This window comes from Adiantum capillus-veneris, chromosome 17 (assembly GCF_014529385.1).
Source record: "Adiantum capillus-veneris isolate H3 chromosome 17, ASM1452938v2, whole genome shotgun sequence".
Taxonomy (NCBI): domain Eukaryota; kingdom Viridiplantae; phylum Streptophyta; class Polypodiopsida; order Polypodiales; family Pteridaceae; genus Adiantum; species Adiantum capillus-veneris.
Genome location: NC_140947.1, coordinates 143138504 through 143162667, shown reverse-complemented (window position 1 = coordinate 143162667; position 24164 = coordinate 143138504). Strand labels below are relative to the sequence as shown.

The following is a 24164-nucleotide window of genomic DNA, read 5'->3' as shown; positions in this document are numbered from 1 at the left end:
TGGGTCGTAGAGGAGGTGGGGAACGCAGGAGAGAAGCAGAGCTAAACTGGGTAGTGAATGATGAAGATGGGCCGTTCGTGAACGAGACATGGAAGACTTGCAGGTCACGCAATAGGGCAACGAAGAAGCACGGGCACGAGGCATGCCTGTCTGCGTGGGAACGGGCAAAGAAAGGGATGTTTTGGTTTTGCTAATAGTGTCTAATGGAATGTTGACCTTTAATTAATTAAAGGTATGCGAAATGGACCCAATATGTGGCTCTAATTTTCGAAGCAGGTGAAATTAACTGGAATGCGGGTAGATGCTCTGATGCCTTCGAGGAGAAAAATGATGGACCCAGCACGTGGAGGAGAGAGAGGGAGAGAGAAGAGAGAGAGCGGTGCCGCGTCTGAAGATTTTTTTGGGCGCATTGTTTTTTTGTGCGTGTGTTGGGGAGGGGGGGGGGTTTGCTTTGTAAAGCCAGATGATGATGCCATGGGCATGCTTTGGGAGGAGCGAAACGGGGGTTTGAGGGCGGGCGCAAAGAGAGGGAAGGACTGCGATGGTGACCACTGACCCCATGCATGCAAGGATCACAGCAAGGCGCAAGACTCCACTCTCTTTCTCTCTCTCTCTCTCTAGTAGGTGTGTTGAGCAGGGATGCGATGAGAAGGACGACGATGCTCGCAATGCAGAGCATGAGGTTGCGCAACAAAGGGCACAGACAATAGAGACAAGTGCTGTCTGCAGCTGAATGCAGTGACCTGTTGACGATGTTCCGTGGGTGGGGAATCTTGGGCCTCGCCATGGGAACCCCAGGAGAGCCGACTTTTCCTTCGGCTAATAATCTCAGCAGGGAATCTGGTGGATTAATAAATTAATGTATGCAACACAGACACTATAACCTAATACCTAATAAGAGATAACCTAATAAGAGATTGTGTCTTTTGTCAACCCTTAACAAAGTTTAGATCGACGCTACAATATGTGGTATATGATCGCGTTATCAGAATCTTGTTTTTAAGATTAAAAATATATTTTTATTTTTCAAGTGTTGACAAGTCACCTTTTTTTATGTCACCAACACCGTACATCAGACCGGACACGCGAGACCATCTTTTGCTTAGAGATATCGCTAAGGGCCCTTAGTGGGGGTTGAACCCACCACCTTAGTGATGCAAGTCCAATCCTCTTCCAACTAAGGCCTCTGTCATACATGTCTGCCTGAACGTGTGTGCACTTGAGGTGGCAAAAACACAAGGGTCTGCTGCAACGTCCGCAAGAGCACAAAATGCTCCGGCTTGACCCTCTCGCCCATCGTTGCCTATATGCGGACATGCAAAACTATCTTGGCGGGAAGGCATATCACACGTTTTGAGCCGCGACACCCTTGCTAAAACCTCGACGTGTTTACACAGTAGGCTATTATTGCTTAGTGCTCTGAGCGTTCAAAAAAATGATACATAATGGGGTCCACCCCATCGTGTGACAGCACAGGTGCCCAACCATGCTCTTTTTGGACTTGTTTGACACTCGTGTCTGACATGGGCGTGAGCTAGTGATGACATGGGCCTAAGCTAGCTCATGGTGTCATATGTTATAACAAATAGAACAGCTTGTGTATGTATTCAAAGGCTAGTTTTTGAAATTATCTCTCTTGTGGATTTGAAAAAAAGAGTTTCATTTTATCAGAATCTCTCTCAAATGGGAAACTTGGGCAAATTAAACCTTTGAAAAGCATGCACATGCATGTCACGAGCTTCTCTTTTGAAAACAAATTTGATATATTCTTGAAACACATGTTTTATTGTATGTGAGTGTATCAACTTGTCACACAAGGAGATTTTAATTCTTTTGGCATGTGGATCATGACATGAAAAACTTAGGAGTGAGACTTCCTTTGCCTACGGCAGAGTGGGGGCCTATGGAGCCAAAAAGAAATCAAAGATAAGCCATACCTCACAATACACATAAATACACATAGACTAATACAAAATGAAAGAAAACATAAAAAACAAACATAGCTTCTCATAGCATACATGATTTGGTTTGAATCAAATTAATGTGTTTATGACGATAATTTGTGATCACAGTTTGGTACAACCGCGGTACCTCCGGTATGCTATGTACATATGGTGAATGAAACTCCGAAAAAGGACCACCAAGGCAACAAAGAAGAAGAGAAGCTGCCCGAAGGCTATCAGTAAAACCTTTACCCATCACTACACTTAATTTTCACAATAAATTCTTTCATATCCCTCAAGAAAATAAATTGTAATTGCCATTTCAATTAAGTCCTTGAATGAGAGACAAAGAAAAATAGAATAGCAAAGACCCACAAAAAACTCAAGCTTACACATGGAATACACACGGTCCAAGGTTGCGTACATTTTGTTTCAGTTGTTGAGGAACATCACTTACTATATATAGTTTTAGTAACCATTTGTCACAACCAAAACCAAGTGAGGACACTGCATTTAAGGGTCTGTGTTGTCCCATCTCTCTCATAGAAACATGTCCTAGCCCTATTTGCTCATCAATTTTGAGGGAAAGATGGTAACACCCAACCAATCCTTGATAGAAATATTACTCGTGAAGATCCATTAGCAGATGATATGAGTAGTAATGATTCTTGCACAATAGTCAACACAAATCAATTTGAATTTATTGTGAGTATATCAACTACAAAAACTAATAGAATATGTAGATTTAATTATTTTAGTTATTTCATTTACTCTCAACTTTTTTCTATTTTACATCTATCTACTCTCAACTTTTTTTCTATTTTACATCTATCTACTTTTTTTTTCTATTTAAAACTACACTTTCTTTTTTTCTCTATTTAATATCTAGTAGCTTTTTCTCTCTTTTTTTAATATCTATTTAATATTTTTTTTCTCTATTTGATATTTAGTAAATTTTAAATATTTATTAATTATTTGATATATATATAGTATTTTAATTTGTTTAATACACTTTTAAGCAATATAATTGTTTTCTATTTAATACTACACTATCTTTTTTTCTTAATTTAATATTTAGTAATTTCATATTATTTACTATTTGATATTCATCCATATAAATTTTTCTATTTTTTAAAAAACACTTTTGAGCAATAAAGTTTTTTGAATTACAATATTATATTTATATTGCACTATCTTTTTTTTCCTTTTTATTGAAAATTGATTATATATTTTTTTGTATCGACTTCTTTTTCAATGACTTTTTTCTATTTAATACTACACTATCTATCTTTTACTTTAATATCAATCTATTATGTATTATCTAGTAATTTTATTTAAAAATTACCAATGGAAAAAAGGATAAGAGAGAAAAGTTATTTGTAAAAAAAATCACTTTTTCATCTCTTTTTTTTCATTGCACCGATTATTTTTTTCCAAAAAACACTTTTATTTCTATCTCTATATCTATTTAAAAAAAATACCAATGAAAATTTAAAAGAAATTACCAATGGAAAAAAGGAAAAAAGAGAAAAGTATTTAATAAAAAACAACTTTTCTCTCTATTTCTTTTTTCTTTTAATGTATCTATCTTTTAATTTAATATCCATCTATTATCTATTAGATTATATTTAAAAAAAAATTACAATTGGAAAAACAATTAGAGCAAAAAGTTATTAAAAAAAACCCCTTTTCTCTCTCTTCTTTTTTTTCTCATTGCACCGACTTTTTTTTCTAAAAAATACTTTTATTTCTATTTTAAAAAAACTACCAATGAATTTTTTTAAATAAAAAATTACCAATGGAGACCTGAACTAAGAAAAAGGTAGATTTAAAAAAAAATAACTTTTCTCTCATTCCTTTTGTCAACTGCACCGACTTTTTTCTATTCCTTTTCTCCATTTCATCAACAAATTTTTCAAAGAATACTTTTATTTCTATTCTTTTTTTCCATAGCATCGACATTTTTTTTGGACATTTTTCCCCCATTTTTTGATAGAAAGGCTACTATGAGCTTGAGAGAGAAGAAGAAGAAGAAGGGAGGGGAGAATTAGAAGGCGGCCGGTTAAACAAATTGCTATGTGAGAGCAAGGGCAAGAGAGCTTACTAGAAGAAGGTTGAGCGCAAGGAGAAATGTAACTTAAAAAAAACAAAAACAAATGATTAACCTCCCTCTCTCTCTCTCTCTCTCTCTCTCTCTCTCTCTCTCTCTCTCTCTCTCTCTCTCTCTCTCTCTCTCTCTCTCTCTCTCTCTCTCTCTCTCTCTCTCTCTCGCGCGCGCGCATTTGAACGACTAAAATCTCCCAAGGTGTGCTTCTTGCTGAATACACTGGCAAAACTTGCATGCGTTAACACAAATGCATAAAACTATTTTAACACATAAAACTATTTTAACGCATAAAACCCACCTGCGTTAACATTACCTTATATCTAGCATAGAACTGTTATCAAATAGACTTTCCTTTTATAATCAGGCTGAATAATCTGTGTTAATGCATAAAACTACCTTTAAGCATAATACAACTGCCTTTTATCTAGATCAACATGCGTTAATAGCATAATAAAACTGCCTTTCATACATGTCAATCTGCGTTAATATATCTGCATGTGTTAATGCAAACTCCTGAGGAGAGGCTTGATGGGGAGAGACCCCTGCATTAATGCACATGCATGAGGAGAGGCTTGATTGAGAGGGAGAGAGAGGCCGCTTAGGGGTATTGTTGGCTCACTTTTAGATAGGGTGCTATTGGCCAGCTTTGAGACAGAGAGGCCGAGGTGCTGTTGGCGAGCATAGAGAGAGAGAGAGAGAGAGAGAGAGAGAGAGAGAGAGAGAGAGAGAGAGAGAGAGAGAGAGAGAGAGAGGACAATGCTTACTCTATCCATTGAACACTTAAGGCAACAACTAAACATGATTTAGCAAGGTATAATTTTGGAATATAGCAAAACTTCAAAAATGTGCACGAGAGAAATTTTGTGTCTTGATTCTTGAGACCTATGCATTGAAATCTGCAAAGAGATGTACAAATCAATAAGCTATGTCAAGATGCATTGTATGAACACACTTGGGACGCCCAAAACTTTGATTTTGAAAAAAAAATTGCATGTTAAAAACTTCAAGATAAGATTCAAGCAACACAATTTCAATGAATTAGGGATCCAAAAAAGATATATAGTCTCTTGGTTTTGACCTATAGATGCATTTGCACTTGTCAACTTGCATTAAAACAACCCTAATTTCATGGGAGGACCTTTGGAAGGCGAACATTTTTGTCGTTGTTAGCATCCTTTCAATAATGGGTTTTTTTTTTATAACTCAGAAGTGGCTTTTTGGAAACTAGTCCTACAATGGCATTGCATAGTTTTGAAACCGTAATTCCTATTTACAAACATAGAAACCCATCAATTACCCAAGATGTTATGAGGATTTGATGATATTTTTGACAAAATAGCTGTAAATTTAATAAAAAATTTAACTTATAACTTGTGTTTAATATCTCAAAAGGAGCTTGTATTTTGACATGGAAAAAAACCCTCTTTGATTTTTGCCTCATAACCAGCCTATGGTAGAAACAAGGTGTAGGTTCTTATTTCTAGCTTGACAAAAAGATTACCAAAACTTGGTAGGAAGATACGACACCAAAGTGTCTTAGGACACTTGAATGCCCAATTACAAAACTAGTGTTAAAGGGCTTACATTGTATGGCCGAATTTTTCACCTCCTTTTTGGTTGTTCATATAGCAAGTGGTGCTTAGTTAGGTAAAAAAGGATGGAGGTGCCTTTCAAAGTTTGTAGAAAGGGTGTTTATTGTGTTGATTTCTCTCTCCCTTAGAGAGATGTAGGTAGAACTGCACTTGCATGACAATCTTTCATGAAAACAATGTAAAACCAAGGATTTAATGAAAGGATCTCTTCTTTGAGCTATACATTTTTGTAATATTATCCCTATGTTTTGATGGCTTTTGTTTTCTAATTCCTACAACACAATCTATTTGTAAGAATTATGCTCCCTACTACATTAGGTTGCAATGAAGAAGAACTCAAAGACTACTAGACTATTGGAAAGGATTCATGATATGTCTTCTTGCATTCTTTGTTGGGGAATCCCAAAATCCGAGCAAACATAATCGAGCAAGGGGGAAACCGAGCAAAACTTATAATTTTTTTGACACAAAATTGAGCAAACCATAAACTTTGCAGAACTTACAATGTTTTTTTATATCCTTGTACAATATATTAGTTGTATATATCTTGGACTTTTATTGGTTAGAGACACTCCCTACATAGTTTCTTTACATATGAAAATAATTTTTAAATTGTTCTATCGCTAACACATGCCAAAAACCTTCCATCAACATTGAAATTAAGCAAAAAGGTGTATCGCATCTACAAATCAAAATGGAGAGCGCAACAACTAAAATAATGCCGCACAAGAATATTTGAGGCAAAAGTTAATACCGATAAGCACATATCACCCAAAAAACTACTTCTCAAAACCATTGCAAGGTCCACAAGCCTTTAAGGCTGCATCAACACCCGTGAACCTCCAAGTGCTTGGACTAACTCCAATTTCATTAGAGCAGCCTGATGCATGAACTCATGAGCATGAGGGTCAAGGCCAAGTACTTGCAGAAATATGAAGTAAATGTGCTTACATGGCATATACACAAGGCGCTTGCTTTCTCGGTTTTGAAAATCCTCGCAAGTACATCTAGGAAAATCTGACATTGTCACAGAGTATGTCACTCCCTTTGCACTTGACCCCACAGTCTTAACATAGAAAACATGTGTTTCATTGCAAACCACAATGACCTCTCGCACCAACTCTGCTGCCATGGTTCTACCCACTTCAATCTTGCCATGAAACTCCTTTGTTAATCATGCTCTCCATTTCACAATCTTTCCATCTCTAAATTTGGGACGGACGTTGCTAGCAACTCTTTGGTTCAATGGAACTGTTTCATGCATTCTTGTTGCTGATGTCACTCCTGCTTGCAAAACAAAACCATTTCCTTGCAATTGCGTTACCTCTTGAGGTTGCAAATTTGTGCCCTCTACAACCACCCAAACACCGGGAGCTGGACCTGGTGGCCCTTCAACTATGCTGTGAACCTTCCACTTGTGCATGTTATTGGAGTTACAAAACCAAATGTACCCTTCCACAAGGCCTCCCTGTTGTGAACCAGATGGAGGATATTTTTTGTGACCCCAAAAACAAGGAGCTGGCACCCCTATTTTGGCATCCATTGAACAATCATTAATGAACCACCCACATCTATCTCCATCTTTTGACACCACACCAAAACAAGTCATCTTTCGCCCAGGTTTTGTTCTCCTTATTGCGCAAACTGACTTTGCTATATTTACTTCGGGATATTGGATATCTCTTGGAGTTTTTTTTTTGGCCTGAAGCCCACCAATTGAAGTTGTCATTGTAACATACTCTGGCCTGTGGCTATCAAATATTCCTGCAGCATCTTGTGATACAAATCTTTCCCCCCAATGAGGCACTCGTACATCCCACCAAGCCAACCATGTCTCCAACAAAGCAATCTCCCCTTCAATGGCCATTCCTGTTTTCCAAAATCTTCTAAGCTCTCCCTTACAATGCTCAGCCACATTCTCTGTAGGTGCAGTTCTCCACTTGCGGCACAAAATCTTGTGCTCCTCTTGAAATGCGGGACGGATGCACTTGCCAGTATGTCGAACCATACTTTGCTCCCAATGAAACAAACATGATCTCTCTTTGTTTGGAATAGACCTCTTTGCTCCTCCAAAATAAACAGTACGCACAACAATCCAATTGGCACTGGCTTCATCTGCCATAAATCCCCTGAACTCTGGCTTATCAAAACCCTGTTCCTTAACCACATTGTTCAGCATCTTCCAAAATTCAATCTGAGCATATTTATTTTCCACGCTAAACTCAGCAGTTGCAATGGTGAGCAGCTCTCGCACGTAAGGGTCATAGACATGCGCTGACATAGTCGGCCATCCTTGTACATGGTGAACATGATCAAAGTGCACCCACATTTGCTCTAAATTACCTCCAGGGCGCATCCGATTCACCATCAACTCCACTGCCTGGTCCCTTAATTGACATTTTAAATACATGAGGTTGTACCTTTTCACCCAATTGGCCTGGGAAAAGGATACTATGGATGAAAGGATATCTGCACTTGCTTTTCAAGTCAAGCACTGCCTCAAGACCCTTTGAAGTGATATTCTTTGATCTTTTTGCAGACTCCAAGCTTCGTTCCACTCTCCTTTTATTTGAAAGGGGAGTCACAATGTCAAGGAATTCAGAAAATTCCAAATCTTCAATCATAGTAGTTGCTGTTGAACCTGCTCCAATAAGCTTTTCCATGATAAGATAATGGGTGGTGGCCCGTTCCAATTGTTTTGCAATCACCAAAGGATCTCGACTTGCACGATCAAGCAACATTTCATCAATGTGACTTTCAACCATCCGACTCCTCCCTTCTGAACATGGATGATTATGTTCTCCAAGATGCAAAGCACACCTAGTACAGTTATGCTTATCTCTAGGAAAACAATAGTAAATAACTGCAGGACATGTAGAAACACATTCGGGAATTTGTCCACAATGAGTGCATACCAGTGTGCCATACTGAGAAGAGATCAACCCTTTCAGACTAGATTTAACAAGCCGACCTCGCCATTGAGACTCATTGGACATATTTGAACGCAAATAAAATGGACAATCAATGTTGATGCAACGCAAATGCCCAGAGCATCTACTAAATCTGACAACACCATCAAAACTATCACTACTACAAGTAACATACTCTGTCCACATGTGACTATCATGTATTTGTTCCATACCACTCATACCTGAACAATGACCAGCTGGCGGTAATTCAAAAGCAATATACCCATCATAATGAGCTGGGAGCTCATCAGTAGAGACCACTTTCTTGGCTTGATGGAGCGCAATATACAAATTGCTTTGCAATGGCATGCACTTAATCATGTCAATCACACTTGCATTGATCTTTGAGAGAGGTAATTTCTTGTCTTTCTTGTCTTGAGAAACTCTGCCAATGCCAGCATCAATCTGATCCTCACTTCTCATATCCACCTTGTAGAGCTGGTGCTGCTCATGATCAAGCATAAAAGTTTGTTCACCATCTGATGATATAGTAGCTTCTACCTTGACTTGCGGTCCAGATAATGTTAATGGACAAAGACAAAAATTAGCATCACGAAGCTCAAAATGTTCTTGCAAAGAAGCAACTGTCAACGAATAAATTCTGGTATCAAACATAAGCACTAGCTTCTGTCCACACCTTGGACCAAAAACTGTAATACATCTCCCCATGGGTTAATAGTGTGCAGAGCAGAAGGTAAGAAATATGAGCAAGCATTGGCATGGTTTTGAATGATACAACGGGTGTAAATATAATAGACTTATATGCTTAAAATCCTATTCATAACCGCAAGCCGCCAAGAGGATTGCATGTTCGTGTTCCCAAGAACAACAATCATAGCTTTATCAAATATATTATAATAAAAATAATTCACTTTGAGTTTTAAGATTTTGAGTGAATCGTGCATAGTAATGACAAGCGAATTTCACCTACCCTCTTCAATATCCCATGCACAAATCCCAAATACCCTCTCCAACCGTATTTTAGAGTGTTTGCACACTGCTGAGCTACGGGCATGGTCACGCGATGATTAGTTAGAACCAAGCCTCGGCAGTCTCCGACAAGAGCTCATAACTTCCACATTCGACAGTAGGTAGAGAGATGAAGATCGATGCACAGATGAAAAGCTGGCAAGCGTCAGATATGGTCGGAAAAAATAACTGAAAACTAAGCCTGAGATTTTTAAGCTTGAAAATCAAGGTCCCATGGTATTATGATTGGGAATATTTAATTTGCAAGCCCAATTTACACTACAGACCGGGATATGTGAGCACTAAGCTAATCTACCAGCATTGGGACTATGCCCCAAACAGGTAATATGGTGAGGGATGCAAATAGTTGTACATGTGCCTTCGACAACACAGGTTAGTTTGAGATAGATTCCAAAGTTCCATGAAACAAGGCCAGATTAGCTGTATGTGTAATCGAAGGAAAGCTCTAGCTGAGGGTCTCCCCCACTCTTGGATCAGACATACTACAAAGTAGAACTCATTTGAGATAATATATGGGACAAAGTACATTGCCTTAGAGGATTAACAAGGTAAAACCAAGGCTATGTCTATTTGTTGCATTTGTCCGAATTTTACAATATTTATTTTAAGCGGACACTTTCCCCAAACAATGCATTGAAAGTGTTACAGAAAGATTTGATTTTTTATATATAATGCGATTTTTCAATTGCTTTCTTGCATTAAAAAACGTTATTCAGGCCTTGCGTTAGCGTCTTGTGTAAGGCCAACGGCCGTCCGCACCTCTTAAAGCCACCTCTCTGGAAGAAAAACACACCTGCTCGCACTCTCCTTGTATGCCGGTCACCTAACCTCCTTTCGGTATCTAGTTCGATTCCAAAAAACGGGTACAACCCAGTATGTAGAGCTAAAGCTAAAACCAAAAGGACGTGTGTGTTAACAAAAAAAAAACGCTACTTTTATCTTTTCCAAAAACGGGTACAAGATGCGCTGGCTCTTATTTTATTATTAGTTTAGCCTTTCTATGCTGCAGACCTGCAAGTCTTGCCTTCAAAGCTCCTTGTGCTAACCTCTTGCCCATCTCTTGCGCTAACCTCAGCCATCTAATGCGCTAACCTCAGCCCTCTCGTCTTGCCTTCAAACCTCTTGCTGCTAACCTCAGCCATCTCTTGCGCTAACCTCCACCATCTCTTGCTCTCAAGTTACGCCCTCTGAGGCCATATACTCTCTGTAGCAAGCAATCTTCTCTGTAGCAAGAAATCTTGCAATCCATAAGAGTCTTCAACCTTCAATCTCTACAGCATATGTGCCTTAACCACTACAAATCGTCAAGCTCGGAGTTTGCATAGAAATCGTCATGGGGAGAAGGGAGTCTTTCTCGGCCCGAAAGCCTCCTGCTAGGTACCTTTGTAAACTACCTGTAGCCATCCACGCCGGCGTGGATGGCTACAGCTAGTTTTTTTTTCCAATGTTTAAGATTAAGTTTTGTAAGGTTTTGTAAGGTTACTAGTTTTAATTTAAATTATTGACAGTTTTTAAGAATACAGAAACCTGTCATAAAGCTTTCTACACATTACAAGAGGTTAAACTAAAGTACACGAGAGATGCATTCTTAGCCTAATCTCTTGGCTAAACAAAACTACTGCATACCCTCTATTGCTTTTGTGATTGATGGTGTCTCATAAATTCTGTTAGAACTGGCTGTAGCCATCCACGCCGGCGTTGGTGGCTAGAATGAATTTTTGAATGTGTGAATTTAGCTATAGATACACTCTCTCTTGATATTTGCAGAGTTGCACAGCTTCTCTAAGAACTGTCTATAGCCATCCACGCCGACGTGGATGGCTAGAAAGAGTTTCTAGGGACAAATGTTTTCAGAGTTATATAGCTTATGTTAGAACTAGCTGTAACCATCCACGCCGGCGTGGATGGCTAGAAGGAATTTTTGAATGTGTGAATTTAGCTATAGATACGCTCTGTCTTGAGATTTGCAGAGTTGCATAGCTTCTCTAAGAACTGTCTGTAGCCATCCACGTCGGCTTGGATGGCTAGAAAGAGTTTCTTGGGACAATTTTTTTTGCAGTGATTCATTCTCAGTAAGCTCCCTCAAGATATCCACGCGGACATGGATGGCTAGAAGGAATTTCTTACGATAAAATTTTATAATCGGGCATGCTTTCTTTAAATCTGTTAGCTGCCTCTTGTTATCCACGCCGACTTGGATGTTTTGGTGGATGATCAATAAATAAGGTTTTTGATTTTTTTAAATTGCCTCTAGGCATCTGCGTTGGCATGGAGTCCTAGAGGCAGTTTCAGTGAAGTAAATAAATTGGTTTTTGTTGTGTTTTGCAAGTCCTTCAATTCGTGGACGAGGTCGCAGAGGGAGACGACTCTCTTCAACTCAAGCTTCAAGTATATTAGAGAGCAGTGATCAAATAAGTGCAGTATCTGTCACTGGTATGATAGAAGGTTTGGAGACACAAGAAGAGGAGATGCAAAGTCAAGGCTTGGGGCTTGGCTCCATAAATGAAGTTGATGAATCTCTTGCTCCACAAGAGGCATGTTTACAAATAGTGCCTTATGTCGTAAGAGATGAAGTAGCAGTAGATATTGAGACAGGGGATGAGCACAAGCTATACATGCATAGAGGACAAGATATTCTTCAATGTACTTGCATGTTTAGTTGTTTTGATTGTCCACCGATTCCTTTATGTCGATTGATCCCCTATGCAAGGGTTAGAGGCTTAAGAGATGATGTTAGTGGATTGAAATCTGCTTTTCCAAAGGAGGGCTATATGCAAGAAAAAGGAGCTTTTATTGTTTCAATTTGGAATTGCAAGAAGGAGGAAGCTTATGTTACAGGTATTTCATTTCTCTACTTTGATCTTTTCTACTTTCTGTTTCTACTGTGTTTTTTGTTGTTCTCATAAATAGTAGTTAAGTATGCTTTTCTATCTATGCTTATCTATTTTGCAGAGGACCTTCTTACTTCATGTGACCCAATATGGGTTGATATACATAAAGAGTTTGAAATTGAGCTTTCTAAAAGACCAAATCTTCAAGCCCTTTCTAATAAAATGTTCTATGTTTGGGAGGGTAATCATAGAACGGTCGCTTGGACGACTGCTATTAAAGAGAGATTCTCCACTGATCGAGAGAAACATTGTAGTGTGCTTTGTACAGTTATTGACCCTACACGAGTGCCAGAGATAGCTCTTCTTAGTATCTTGCAAAGAATGAATTTGTAAGTTTTATGACTTTCCATATATTCTAGCAAAAAATGTCTACGTTATGTTTTTGACTATGTAGGTATTGTATATGAACTTGGAATAGCATGAACACACATGCTCTTGTGGTCACCCATCTTAGGGATGAGCTTGTCAACTGCTCCCACATTTGTGCAGCAGATCATGAAGCTTATGTAACAGGGCTTCCAGAAAAAGATCAAAAGTTGATTGCTGCAGTCCGTAAGAAATACTCGAAGGGTGTGGAGCCTTGGTATCCACTTACTCGTCGATACTTGGGAAAGCTCTTATATGATGTAAGTGTCTTTGGCCTACTTTTTAAGAAAGATCTCGTGTTTGGTTTTTTTGAAAATTATGTGTTTTCAATTGTGTATTGAAGGATAAAATATGCAAGTAATTGAGCCAAAGAGTATGTGCTTGTTTTTTTGCAAATTATTTATTTTTAAGTATGTGTTGAAGGTTCAAATGTCCAAGGAATTGAGCCAAATTGAATAGAGCAAGCTAGGCAGACAATGACAAATAAAGAACTTATAAAAGAGGAGGAGAATATATTGAATGATTTAGCACTCAAATATGGAGAGTATGTTGGAAAGGTGGTTGAAATATTTTTGTTTAGGTATTTTGCACATAGTGTAATAGCTGTTCAAACTTGGTTTTTTACTCGTTGCTCAAATACTGTAGTTGCTAAATATTGTTGATCCGAATCTTGGACCGGATTGGATGGTTCGAGTTCTTGCACTCAAGTGGGGTCCTGATAGTTGATCTACGCTTGAGAAGCTGAACTTGATTGCTATGCATGATGCTCCTGTCTTGAGCAAACTGTTATGGGTTTCCTTGCTTGAGGCAGACAAGATTACTAGAGCATCTTATGGTTTAAAGAAAGGAGATCATGTGTATCGCATGTAAGTGAAGTTTCTTCTGACATTCAAGAATCTTTGATGTACGATTGCTAGTTTTTTGTGATTGTTTTAGTTTTTTCTCATCTTCATTGTCATGTAGTTGGATTCGTAGAGAAGGCCTTCTACAAAGGATGTTTGAGAGAGCCACAAAGTTTGTGGAGGACTTAACCAACATTGTTGGTGGTATTTTGTTGCCTCATGATTTCTCTCTTGCCTCTTACTTTGAGGAGCTCAAGTTTGAAGCATGACCCTATCTTTTTCCTTTGGAAACCTCTCTTGAAGCTAAGACAAAAGATGTTGACAAGCAAGCTATGAAGAAAGTGGACACAGTACGCATGGCATCTCAACGGCTAGCCTATAGGTCAAGCTCATCATACTTTTATTTCAAGCTTTTCATAATTACAAAGTTTGTAGTGATGTTATTTTGTTTGATTGTTTTAGATTTCTATTATCCTTGGTTGGAAAAGGCTTTCTTCCAGGGATTCCATTCTTAGCTAAGCAGTGGGCACAACTATCTACTGGGGAAGAATGCATGTACTCCCCTTCCATACATAAGCTCACTACTTGGGAGATGGAGACATGCCCATGGTGGATAGACATGGCTTCTGGGCATGTATTGGCGAGAGAGAGAGAGCTTCACGATACTATGAGAGTTGGTGGCGCATCCGTCAATGTGCCTCTACCTCCTAGAGTGAATGAGGTAATATCAGGTAAATGGTTACTCAAAACAGACTGAACCATGATTTGTTGAAGAGCTTTAAACTCTCTTCTTTCTTAACTTATTTGTTTTACATACTGGTCATATTGTGTTTTATTGCTTTTTCTAAGCTACAAATACTTCTCACAAGGGAAAGGAGGTGATTGTTGAGACTAGGGTGGATGAAAACATGGAGCGAGAGCATGGTGAGCTATCACTTACGATGCAGACGTTTGTATGTTCATTTATTGGAGTTAATTCACTTTGTTTAGCCTCTTGTATTGCAACAACTCATGGGGAGATTGTTGCGAAGAAAACCATTTCTTTTGTCTACATCGTTGATATTCCCTTGTCTTCTCTATCCTCATTGTCTGACTCACGATGCATGGCCATTTCTGGGGACTACATAGCCATTGCTGCTGATTTTAGGGCCGGTGTTCGACATCCGGCATGGATTCGTGTTCATGAGCACATGGGATGTGCACGCTTTGATGGGACCTTGTGCGTGCGTGGTGGGAGAACAGTCGCATGGGCTGCTGATTTTATTTTTTTGGATCTTCCCTTTGGTGGTTCCCACTTAGCCTCCCCTGTTGTACCCCTTTGGGATATTTGTAATGAGGATCATGTTCGTGCAGGCATGCAACTTGCATATTCGACTTTGTCAGACTCTGGGTGGTTGTTGATCATGGTCTGTATGACAGGTTTGTGCTTCAATCTTAATTTTATACAATACTTGTTGATATTTTTGTTGTATGTTTTCTATTGTGACTTTAGAAACCTCTTGCAGAAGATACCATTGGCTGGGTTGAGAGATTTTGTCGTGCATCAAAGATAACTATTCATCGTCGCATTGTAGTCCTTCATCATGGAGCTTATGGTTATGGTAATAGCTTTGGTGGTCGGATTGAGGTAATGCTCTTCTACATAATTAACTTGTTTGTTTCTCATTTTGGTGTGTTATTGTTATTTTTATTGTTCTAATTGTCTATGTGGTGGTGTAGTGTCATTGTTCTCTCTTACTTATGGTACATAGGGTTGGCATGCAACCACCTTGCTTTGTGGTTGAGAGCACTCCGCTATTCAATCGACTTGGCATGCAGCCCTTGGATTCTTACATGATGCACCATCTTCCAGAGTCTTCTCTAGCAAGATCATCATCCGAGGAGCCATGGCGTGGTGGCTTGCAACGAAGTCATTCTTTTATTGCATGTTTTGTGGAGCTTCTTTGTAGGCCTGGAGGTCTTTGTTTGGAGTTGGAATGTGGTACATCACCCGTATTGGCAACATGCTTAAGCACAGGGCGGGTGTGTGCAGCAGTCGACAGTGACGACACTTTGATTTCAAATTATGTGCAACCATTACTTCGCCCTAAAAAGCGAAGCAGAGAGGGGGCCTCCACCTCTCTTGATGTTGATGATGTGGGTGAAATACCTTCGCGTGTCAACCCCTTTGATGAGTAGTGAGAGTTCACCTTACACTTCATTTTCCCACACTATTTTATGTTTCCATCATACTTTTATGCTACTTTGTCACTTTTTGGTATCATTGATTGTTCAGTATTTGAAAATTATGGATAATGATTCAAACAACAATTTGAGATTTCTTATGTTTCAATGATGAAGGTTATGTATTGCTTACATGTGCATTATGAGACTTACCTTTTTCTTTTTGTATGGGAGTGTGTTGCCAGTTTATGCTGAGGGGATTGCAAAAACCATGGCTGCTGATATACGATATGATTTTGACACCCACAAGAAGTGTCAGAGGCGCAATGTCTTTATTGATGACGAGTGTGACTCTTCATAGTCATGAGATAGAACCGTAGCATTTCTTGTTGTTGTTAAAGTGTAGAGGCATGACATGTTGCTCTCTATATTCCACTTGTTATCTTACAACCTAAAGAAATCTCTCTTTTTTGGTTATAAGATATGACAATTGTCTCTTAATATAGTTTAGAAACTTTGTAGATGTATGAGCATTGTTGACTAAATTTAAAGCTAAAATTAAAATTATGGTGTTGAATGTAGTTGTGAATCATTGCATGGTTTGTAATAGCTTTGCTATCTGCTTGGGTTTCTCATTGCTCGACATCAAGCCTCAACTGCACAAAAGAATCTAAAGTCTAATTTTGAACAATGCTATGGCTACGATTACTTAGGGATTCTAGAAAAGATTCTCATTTTGAACAATATTATTGCTATCACTTAGGGCTTTAAGTAGGATCTTCATTCATCTTTCTTAACAAAGCCCATTTGGTTTCTTTATTCATTTGCTCGGATTTTCCTTCGCTCGACAATTCTCGCTCACCACATGGTAAGACTCTTCTTTGTTGCTTTATTTAGAAGGGTAAAAGCATGTATTGGTGGTACCACTTTTTGCACCTTTTGGTGGTACCCTTAAAAAAAAGTGGGGACCGATAATTTTTTTGCAAAAAACTCAAAACTTATTAGACTTTATACTTTTAGTTTCTACATGAAAAAATCTATCCATTGATATATAACATACTAGTTTATTTTACATGTAACATATGAAGATGGGGCTTGTAAAGTGCTACCAAAGGAGTGTCCAAGACACGCCTTTTTGGTATCTTCAATACATGCTTTGGATCAGAATACAAAAGGATAAAAACCTTGCTTAGGGGAGAGATGCAAAGGAGACCACATAAAATTCATGAGGATCATATGGTGTTCAAAAGAACATTAGTATGATGGTGTGATCTCAAAAATTGCATATTGTTGGTGGTTATCCATCAAAGTGCCATGTGATGAAAATATGTTGGTCTTATGATATTATGGAATCATAGTTGGTGATATTGTTAACTGAGTCAATGCCAGTTAACAGAAGATGCTAAAGATCGAAGACGTACGGATGCACATCGAGGATGAATACAAAGAAGCAGTAAAGATTGGAGTTACACATTTTTCACATTTTCCCAAAATGGTCACGTATTGTAAATTTTCAATTTATTTCAAGCCATTGTAATATTTTAACGTATTACGGGCTCAATGGGAGTTCCAAGCTGTAAAGAACATGTCAATTAGTGTGCCTAGGTAGCAGATTTAGGCCTCGGGTGCCCAGACATTTCATAGTTTTACCTTAGGTATATAAGGCGGTGTGTAAAAGAAATCAAGGCTCTCAAGCTCATTTGTTGAGAGCACTCTTTGGTGAGAGCTCTTGAGATGTGTGGCTATGGAGTCCTTGAGCTTCTCCTTGCTCATGAGACTTGATTAACACTAATCAATGATTCATTCTCTTTCACTATGCCGCTCTCATGCTTCTTCTGATTGCCTATGATGCTTAGATTAGCTAGATCTACACTAATTAGTGGTTAATCCCGCTCTAATCTTGTGTGATTGCCCTCTCTTGCTTGTGTGTGTAGGTTTGATTGGAGTGTGGTGCTCGATAGATCTATGTGTGTGTGCTTGCGATTAGTGTGTTGCATGATAGGATTAATGTTGTGTGCATCTTGCAATCGTAGTGTGTGTGATTGGGTTGATTAGAGGTGAAGAGAAGTGGATGTGGAGATTTCCCTTCATTGCGGATTAGCTCCTCTATAGGCTGAGAAGCTCACCTCGTAGAATTAACCATTCTTGTTGCCACGATTAGCTCACTAGCCGTGTTTCGATGCCCTATCCGGGTAGCTCATCCCTCCGTATTGACAATTTTGTTGGTCATTGGAGCTATTGCAACGATGGAACCCTCAACGTTTGGCGCCGTTGCCGGGGACGATGGCCTACGCTGTGGCATAATCGAATGCGTTCCCTCACTATTTTCACTACTAATTTCACTTGTGTGTTTATGTTTTTGTGGATATTGAATGTGTGTGCATGAAGCATTGTGTTCATAATTCCCTAATGTGTCACCGTATCTTGCTGATTGTGTGTTTACACACTCTAATTTCATACTAACCCCTTGTTAATTTGACTAATTTTTGGTAACTTACTAATTTGCTATGAAGGATCGGAGCATTCGACCATTCAATTGATCTTCGATGGAAGGTAATTAAGGTGGTATTCTTAACCTCCCTAGAATCTAAGGATGCGTAGAATTGTGTAGAGATACCACCATGATGAAATGTAATGTTTATGCTATGTAATGCTATGCTCTGTTGATCCAATGCAATGTTGATGTTATGGATTGAAAATTTTGCGATTATTCATTTTCATGCTGTCGTAAGGCCGAAATTTTTAAGATTTGGTGGCGTATGAATTTGACAAGTTTCAATTTAATTGGTGATTATAGGTTGCTAATTGGGTGCCTAATTGAGTTAATTGCATGCTTGGATGGTCAATTGCAAGTGTGTGTGCAATAAAATCAAGTGTGTGTGCATTCTAATTGAGTGTGTGTATGCTTAATTTTAGGTGTGTGTGGACTATTTTGCCCATGTTTGTGCACTTAGAAATCAATGTGTACTTAATGGTTTTTCAATTGTGATGATTGATTTGTGTTGTGCTTATGCCCAACTATTGATTTGTGAAGTCATATTGCAAATTCGACAAGTTTAACCCTTTTGTGTGCGCACCTAAAGATTGGTAAAAACTGCTAATTTTTTAGTGTGTGTGTGTGTGCCTAAAAAAGTGTTTAATTTGTATGATTGATTCATATTTTGATTGCATAATTGATGTGTGTAATGATTAATTTCTGCATTTTTGTGCTCAAAACAAGGATTTCCACATTTCATTTGCGTCAAATTTTGACCTAAATTTGTCGCTAACAATTTCATCAATTCTGGTGATATTTTGGAGTTTCGGCTAATTTCCGGCCTAAGTTTGGCATTTGTGGACATTTGAATTTTTTTTAAAAAAAAAACCGGGTTTCGAGCTTCGACATCGTGCCTTGCAGCGCATAAAATTTTTTGTTGGGTAGACCTTTACGCTCTCTTGGGACAGTTTCCTACAACGTTAAAAAAATCTTTTTCTTTGCTGCCGGTCGTTCCCTAATTCCCTCTCCGGGTTAAGCCACCCCACGAGCTCTCTCTCTCTCTCTCTTAACTTATTTATCCTCTCTCTAGTCTCTCTCTCTCTCTCTCTCTCTAACTCTCACACATAAACCCATCCACTCTCTCTCTCTCTCTCTCTCTCTCTCTCTCTCTCTCTCTCTCTCACTGACTCTCTCTTGTCTCTCTTAACTTTCTCTTTCTCTCTCTCTCTCTCTCTCTCTCTCTCTCTCTCTCTCTCTCTCTCTCTCCCCCTCTCCTCGTTCCCTGCTTCCCCACGAGACGCCAACGACCGTAGCTCTGTCTCTGTCTCTTTTTTCTCACATAGCTGCCCACGTGTTGGCGTTTACTGCCAGCTTGCGCGTGCAGCCGCCACGTCACCAACCTAGGAATCCGCGTCGCCATCCGCCCTCTCACTCTCTTTTTGCGCGGTAGGCAGACTACACGCTTTCTCTCAGCTAGCGACGTCAGCGTCCTCTGCACGTAAGTTAGGTAAGGTCTTTGCTTTTTTTAAAAAAAATTTCAATTTAAAAATTCTTATAAAAAAAAAAAAAAATAAAATAAAGAAATAAATATATAAATAAAAAGACATAAAAATCAAAAAGCCATTTCAAAAAATAAAATAAAAAAAGGGGCTTTTAGAAATTAAAAAAATAACAAAAAACATTAAAAAACCATAAAAATAATAAAAAATAAAAAACCAATAAAAAGAAAAAAAACCATTAAAAATAAAAAAGAGATTAAAAAATTCACAAAAAATAGAAAAACACAAAAAATCCTCAGAAAATAAAAAAAACTCACAAAAACTTTAAAAACCTAAGAATCCCATGAATAATTCACAAACATTTGTAAAAAAATCAAAAAGTGACACAGATAAATTCCTAAAACATAAAAAAAATTCATAAAAACTCGAAACGGATCGAAAAAATCCCAAAAAATTTTAAAATTCATTAAACCTTAAAAAATCACCAAAAGTTAGAAAATTACCAAAATTATAAAAAATCAAAACCGTCCCAAAAAAATCGTAAAAAATCATAAAAAGACCAAAAATTTTAGAAAATTCCAAATTTCACAAAAATTAAGAAAATTAAAAAGAAACTTGTTGAAAGTACCAAAAAAAACCGGAATCATCGAGAAAAGCAAAAAAATCACACGCCGAGCAAACAAGACAAAAACGAGAAATCAAAAACCCAAAAGCAAAGTCGGAGAAGTGCACTGCAAAGCGAGCACAAATCAAGAACAGCGACCATGAATAAATCGAGCAAACAGCGAAAAAGCTCGAAACAACAAAAGAACGACTGGGAAAAGCAAGCGAAACTACCAACTCGAAGTAGTGGAGCATCAGTCAGAATTCAAAAATTTGAGACGCTAAAAATTGACAGGTTCAAGTGATTGCGCTGCAAATGAGCTTCTAGTCGGAGGAACAAGGACAGAACTCGGATACGATTGCAAATTAGGCTAGTACGAGCATCAAAAATTCTGCTAATTGATATCAGGCACTACTAGGAGACAATTTTTACATAACCAATCAACATGGACTCAAATTGAGCCGAGAGTTCAAATACAACAGAGCAAGCTAGTAGCAGTAGCAACACATGCATAACTACAACATACCAGATTTTACAGCTTTATGGCTACAATGGAGATAAAGTCTTGTACACAGATTCAGAAGGTCATAGGTATCTTATGAGCAGTAAAAGCAAAACAGGAGCCAAGATTCTATTGATCAGAGTAAAGCCACATTTAGAGAACTCCTAGATGTTCACAGACTTCAGTGGAGCCAGGTATTACAAGCTCAAAGATGAAGTGCAGATAGAAGTGCAAAAGATGGATCCAAGTGTTTATCTAGAAATCTGCACAAGCCAGCAAAACATACAGTTGGTGCATATGTAATCAGGATCATTGTACATGGATTACAGTGGTCAGATCTATAGTCAAGAGCCAGAATTGTACAAGCCAGCAAAACATACAGTTGGTGCATATGTAATCAGGATCATTGTACATGGATTACAGTGGTCAGATCTATAGTCAAGAGCCAGAATTGTAAGATCCAACAGATCAACCAATAGAAGCCAGTCTAATCGAAAAACCTAGTCAAAGACGATACAAAGGTCAAGATGGAACAATCTACAACTTGATGCTCAGTGTTTTAAAAGAAGATGCCGACAACTTGGGTAGCATAGAAGTAGAAACTTCTCAGGTAGAGCCTGACATGATAGAACCAAATGAAATACCACCAGTCATGGCGTATTGCTCAAATTGTGGACGAAAATGTGGACATTTTGCTGAAGATTGTCCAAGAAATCCTGACAACAGGGATACATCAACTGCCAAGCAAGGCACATAGCAAATTGGAAATGTGAATATCGATGTAAGTGCATCTAACTTGTCACTTTTAATGAAATCAGATGATTCTGCATTACCATTAGAAGCACCAGTAAAAACACTGCAAGTTCAACATTAACATAAAGATGCATAGACACCTGAAAGCTTAAAATTGATTCTTTGAACAACAAATTCTTGCATGAATTTAGTAAAGGTGTCGAGATATTGAAAAGACTCTTAAATTTGCAAATGATTCTGCATCCAATTCCACAAGTGTGCAATCATTCATGAGTCTAAGGGACACATCAAACAGAATGATGTTAGCATTGTATGGTGCCCATAATTCACATGCACACTATGTAGACCAAAAAGGAAAACTGTACAAAAAAGATCAACTTGTGTTTGAACGGCCCACATACCAGCTCATAGAAGTGCATCCAGTGATAGATAAAAAAGGATGGTTCCTTTCATAGGAAAGAATCTATTATAGCCCATCCTCTCTAGAGCTGAAGGATATTACCCAAGTAAACCCAGAAATCTGTTCACAGCCAAACTCTCCTCCATCAAAAATCAAGCTTCGACATTGTGACCAAACGAGAATATACTTTGACCAAAACAATCGTAGATATAGACGAGAGTCTAGCATCTATGATGCCTTGGGTCCTGAAACCACAGAAGCTCATATCATAGGAGACCCATGGGATAGACAATATCAGGGCAAAGATATTGCTATCTACAGCTTGACTTGGGGAATAATTTGTCATGTCTCACGAAGATACATAGGAAACTATGTAGAAGGTTTATATATGCCAAATATCAATAGTGCTATCCAAAGTGTACCTTCACAGTCCCAAAAGGTGAGACTAAACCAAAGCCAAACGGTTTTGAACTCTTACAATGAAGCAGGCTATAGTAATCACCCTAGGAAGGGGGGAGCTGCAAATCCATCAAGATCAGATCATGTACCAGGAAATGCTACACCAGTTAGAAGCCCTAGGGCTTCTAGCCAACAGGCCTCTTCAAAGCAGAAACCATTAAAAGATCATATGGTTGTTGGAAGTTTCCAATTGACCCAGGTTCCGTCAGAATCTGCAGACAAATGCTTATATGAAGATCATCAAGGACAGAAGTTTCAGCTGATCTCCAAAAGTTAGAGTCAAAAGCCAACAAATCCAATAGTGTTCAAACAGCTACATGTGGTCAAGCTCACATAGGCATATCAAGATGCACATGGTAAAAAATATCAGCAAGATCATGACCTTGTACAAACCCATACGGATGGCCAGACTGAAGTCAAAGACTATCTGAAGATGATGCAAAGCCTCAAGCTGCAAGAACATGTGATAAAAAAGTGACTCTCAATGGGAGCTAAAGTCCAAAAAGCTACACAAAGGTCACCACCAAAATCTCCTCCGAAGAGACAGATTTTGCCAGAAAGTACAATGAATCTTTTAAGGTCAAAGGTTACTCAAATGTAGGAGGACAATGCTCAACAATTGCAAAAAAATGCAATATCACAGTCATACGAGTCGATATCAACGAAAGCAGGTAGTCAAGGCAAAGAAACTACAGATAAAGCTCAACCAAAGGACGCTGCCACAACAAAAGCAGTCAATTCAGACACAAATCCTGAGACGATCAAGTGCAACATTGTTGGTGAAAATGAAGAAAAGTTGTCAAGAGAAGTAAAGCTAGATTTTCAATTAGACAAGAACTTCATGTCCTTTTGCACTTGGAAAAGATGTGGCCAACCACAACTGGAAGATGCTTCTGAATTTGTGAGCATAATAGGAAACAAACGAGCAAAATGCTGGAGGATCATCTCCACCACCATTGAAGTAAGTTCACAGATCATCATTGCTCAATTTCATGTTATCACAACAAAGGATATGCCAGAAGACGTCATAATGGGAATGCCAATGGCCCAGAAGGATGTCAAAGATACATAATGTAAACATGACGGAGTCATCACAGACAACAAAGAATGAAGATCAAGACTTGTCACCCACGGACGACAGCACAAAGTCCTCAAGCACAATTCAAATGGAAGATCTTATTGAAGATATTTCATCTCCATTGAACAAAACTTCAGAAGAGATTAAAGCCAATCAAGCAATAGCAAGTGATGATCAAACAAAACGAAGAGCAACCATAAAAGCTATTGAGCAGAGAATGCTATGAAACCAGAGGTTTAAGAAGAATGAGCTACAAAAGTCATAGGAATCGAAGACAAATCTTGTAGACAAAGGTAAATCCAAAGTGGACCTTGCACCGATTAACACGAAAAGTGTGACAACATATGCCTCTACATCAAGGAACCCTCATGGATCAGCTTCTTCAAGAAGGCTTTCAAAACTTCAAGTCAATTTCTGACCCAACTAAAACCTCTAAGGAGACACCTAGAAAAACAAAGATATATCAGCCAAAATACTCAAGAAAGCAAAGGAAAGTCAAGCAAGTGTTTGTTTCGAGCAATTTAGTCAAA

At 38.4% G+C, this 24164-nt stretch overlaps 1 protein-coding gene and 1 pseudogene across 1 annotated transcript; both read left to right on the top strand.

Moving 5' to 3' along the window:
* Positions 1-10934: 10934 nt before the first annotated feature.
* LOC147438228 (uncharacterized) lies at positions 10935-13969 on the top strand (annotated as a pseudogene).
* Positions 13970-14367: 398 nt separating this feature from the next.
* Positions 14368-15878, top strand: LOC147438227 (uncharacterized). Its single transcript, XM_086486717.1, has 5 exons — positions 14368-14431; positions 14550-14624; positions 14691-15119; positions 15206-15327; positions 15420-15878. Exons 1-5 carry the CDS (start codon positions 14368-14370, stop codon positions 15876-15878), a joined length of 1149 nt encoding a protein of 382 aa, XP_086342843.1.
* Positions 15879-24164: the final 8286 nt, after the last annotated feature.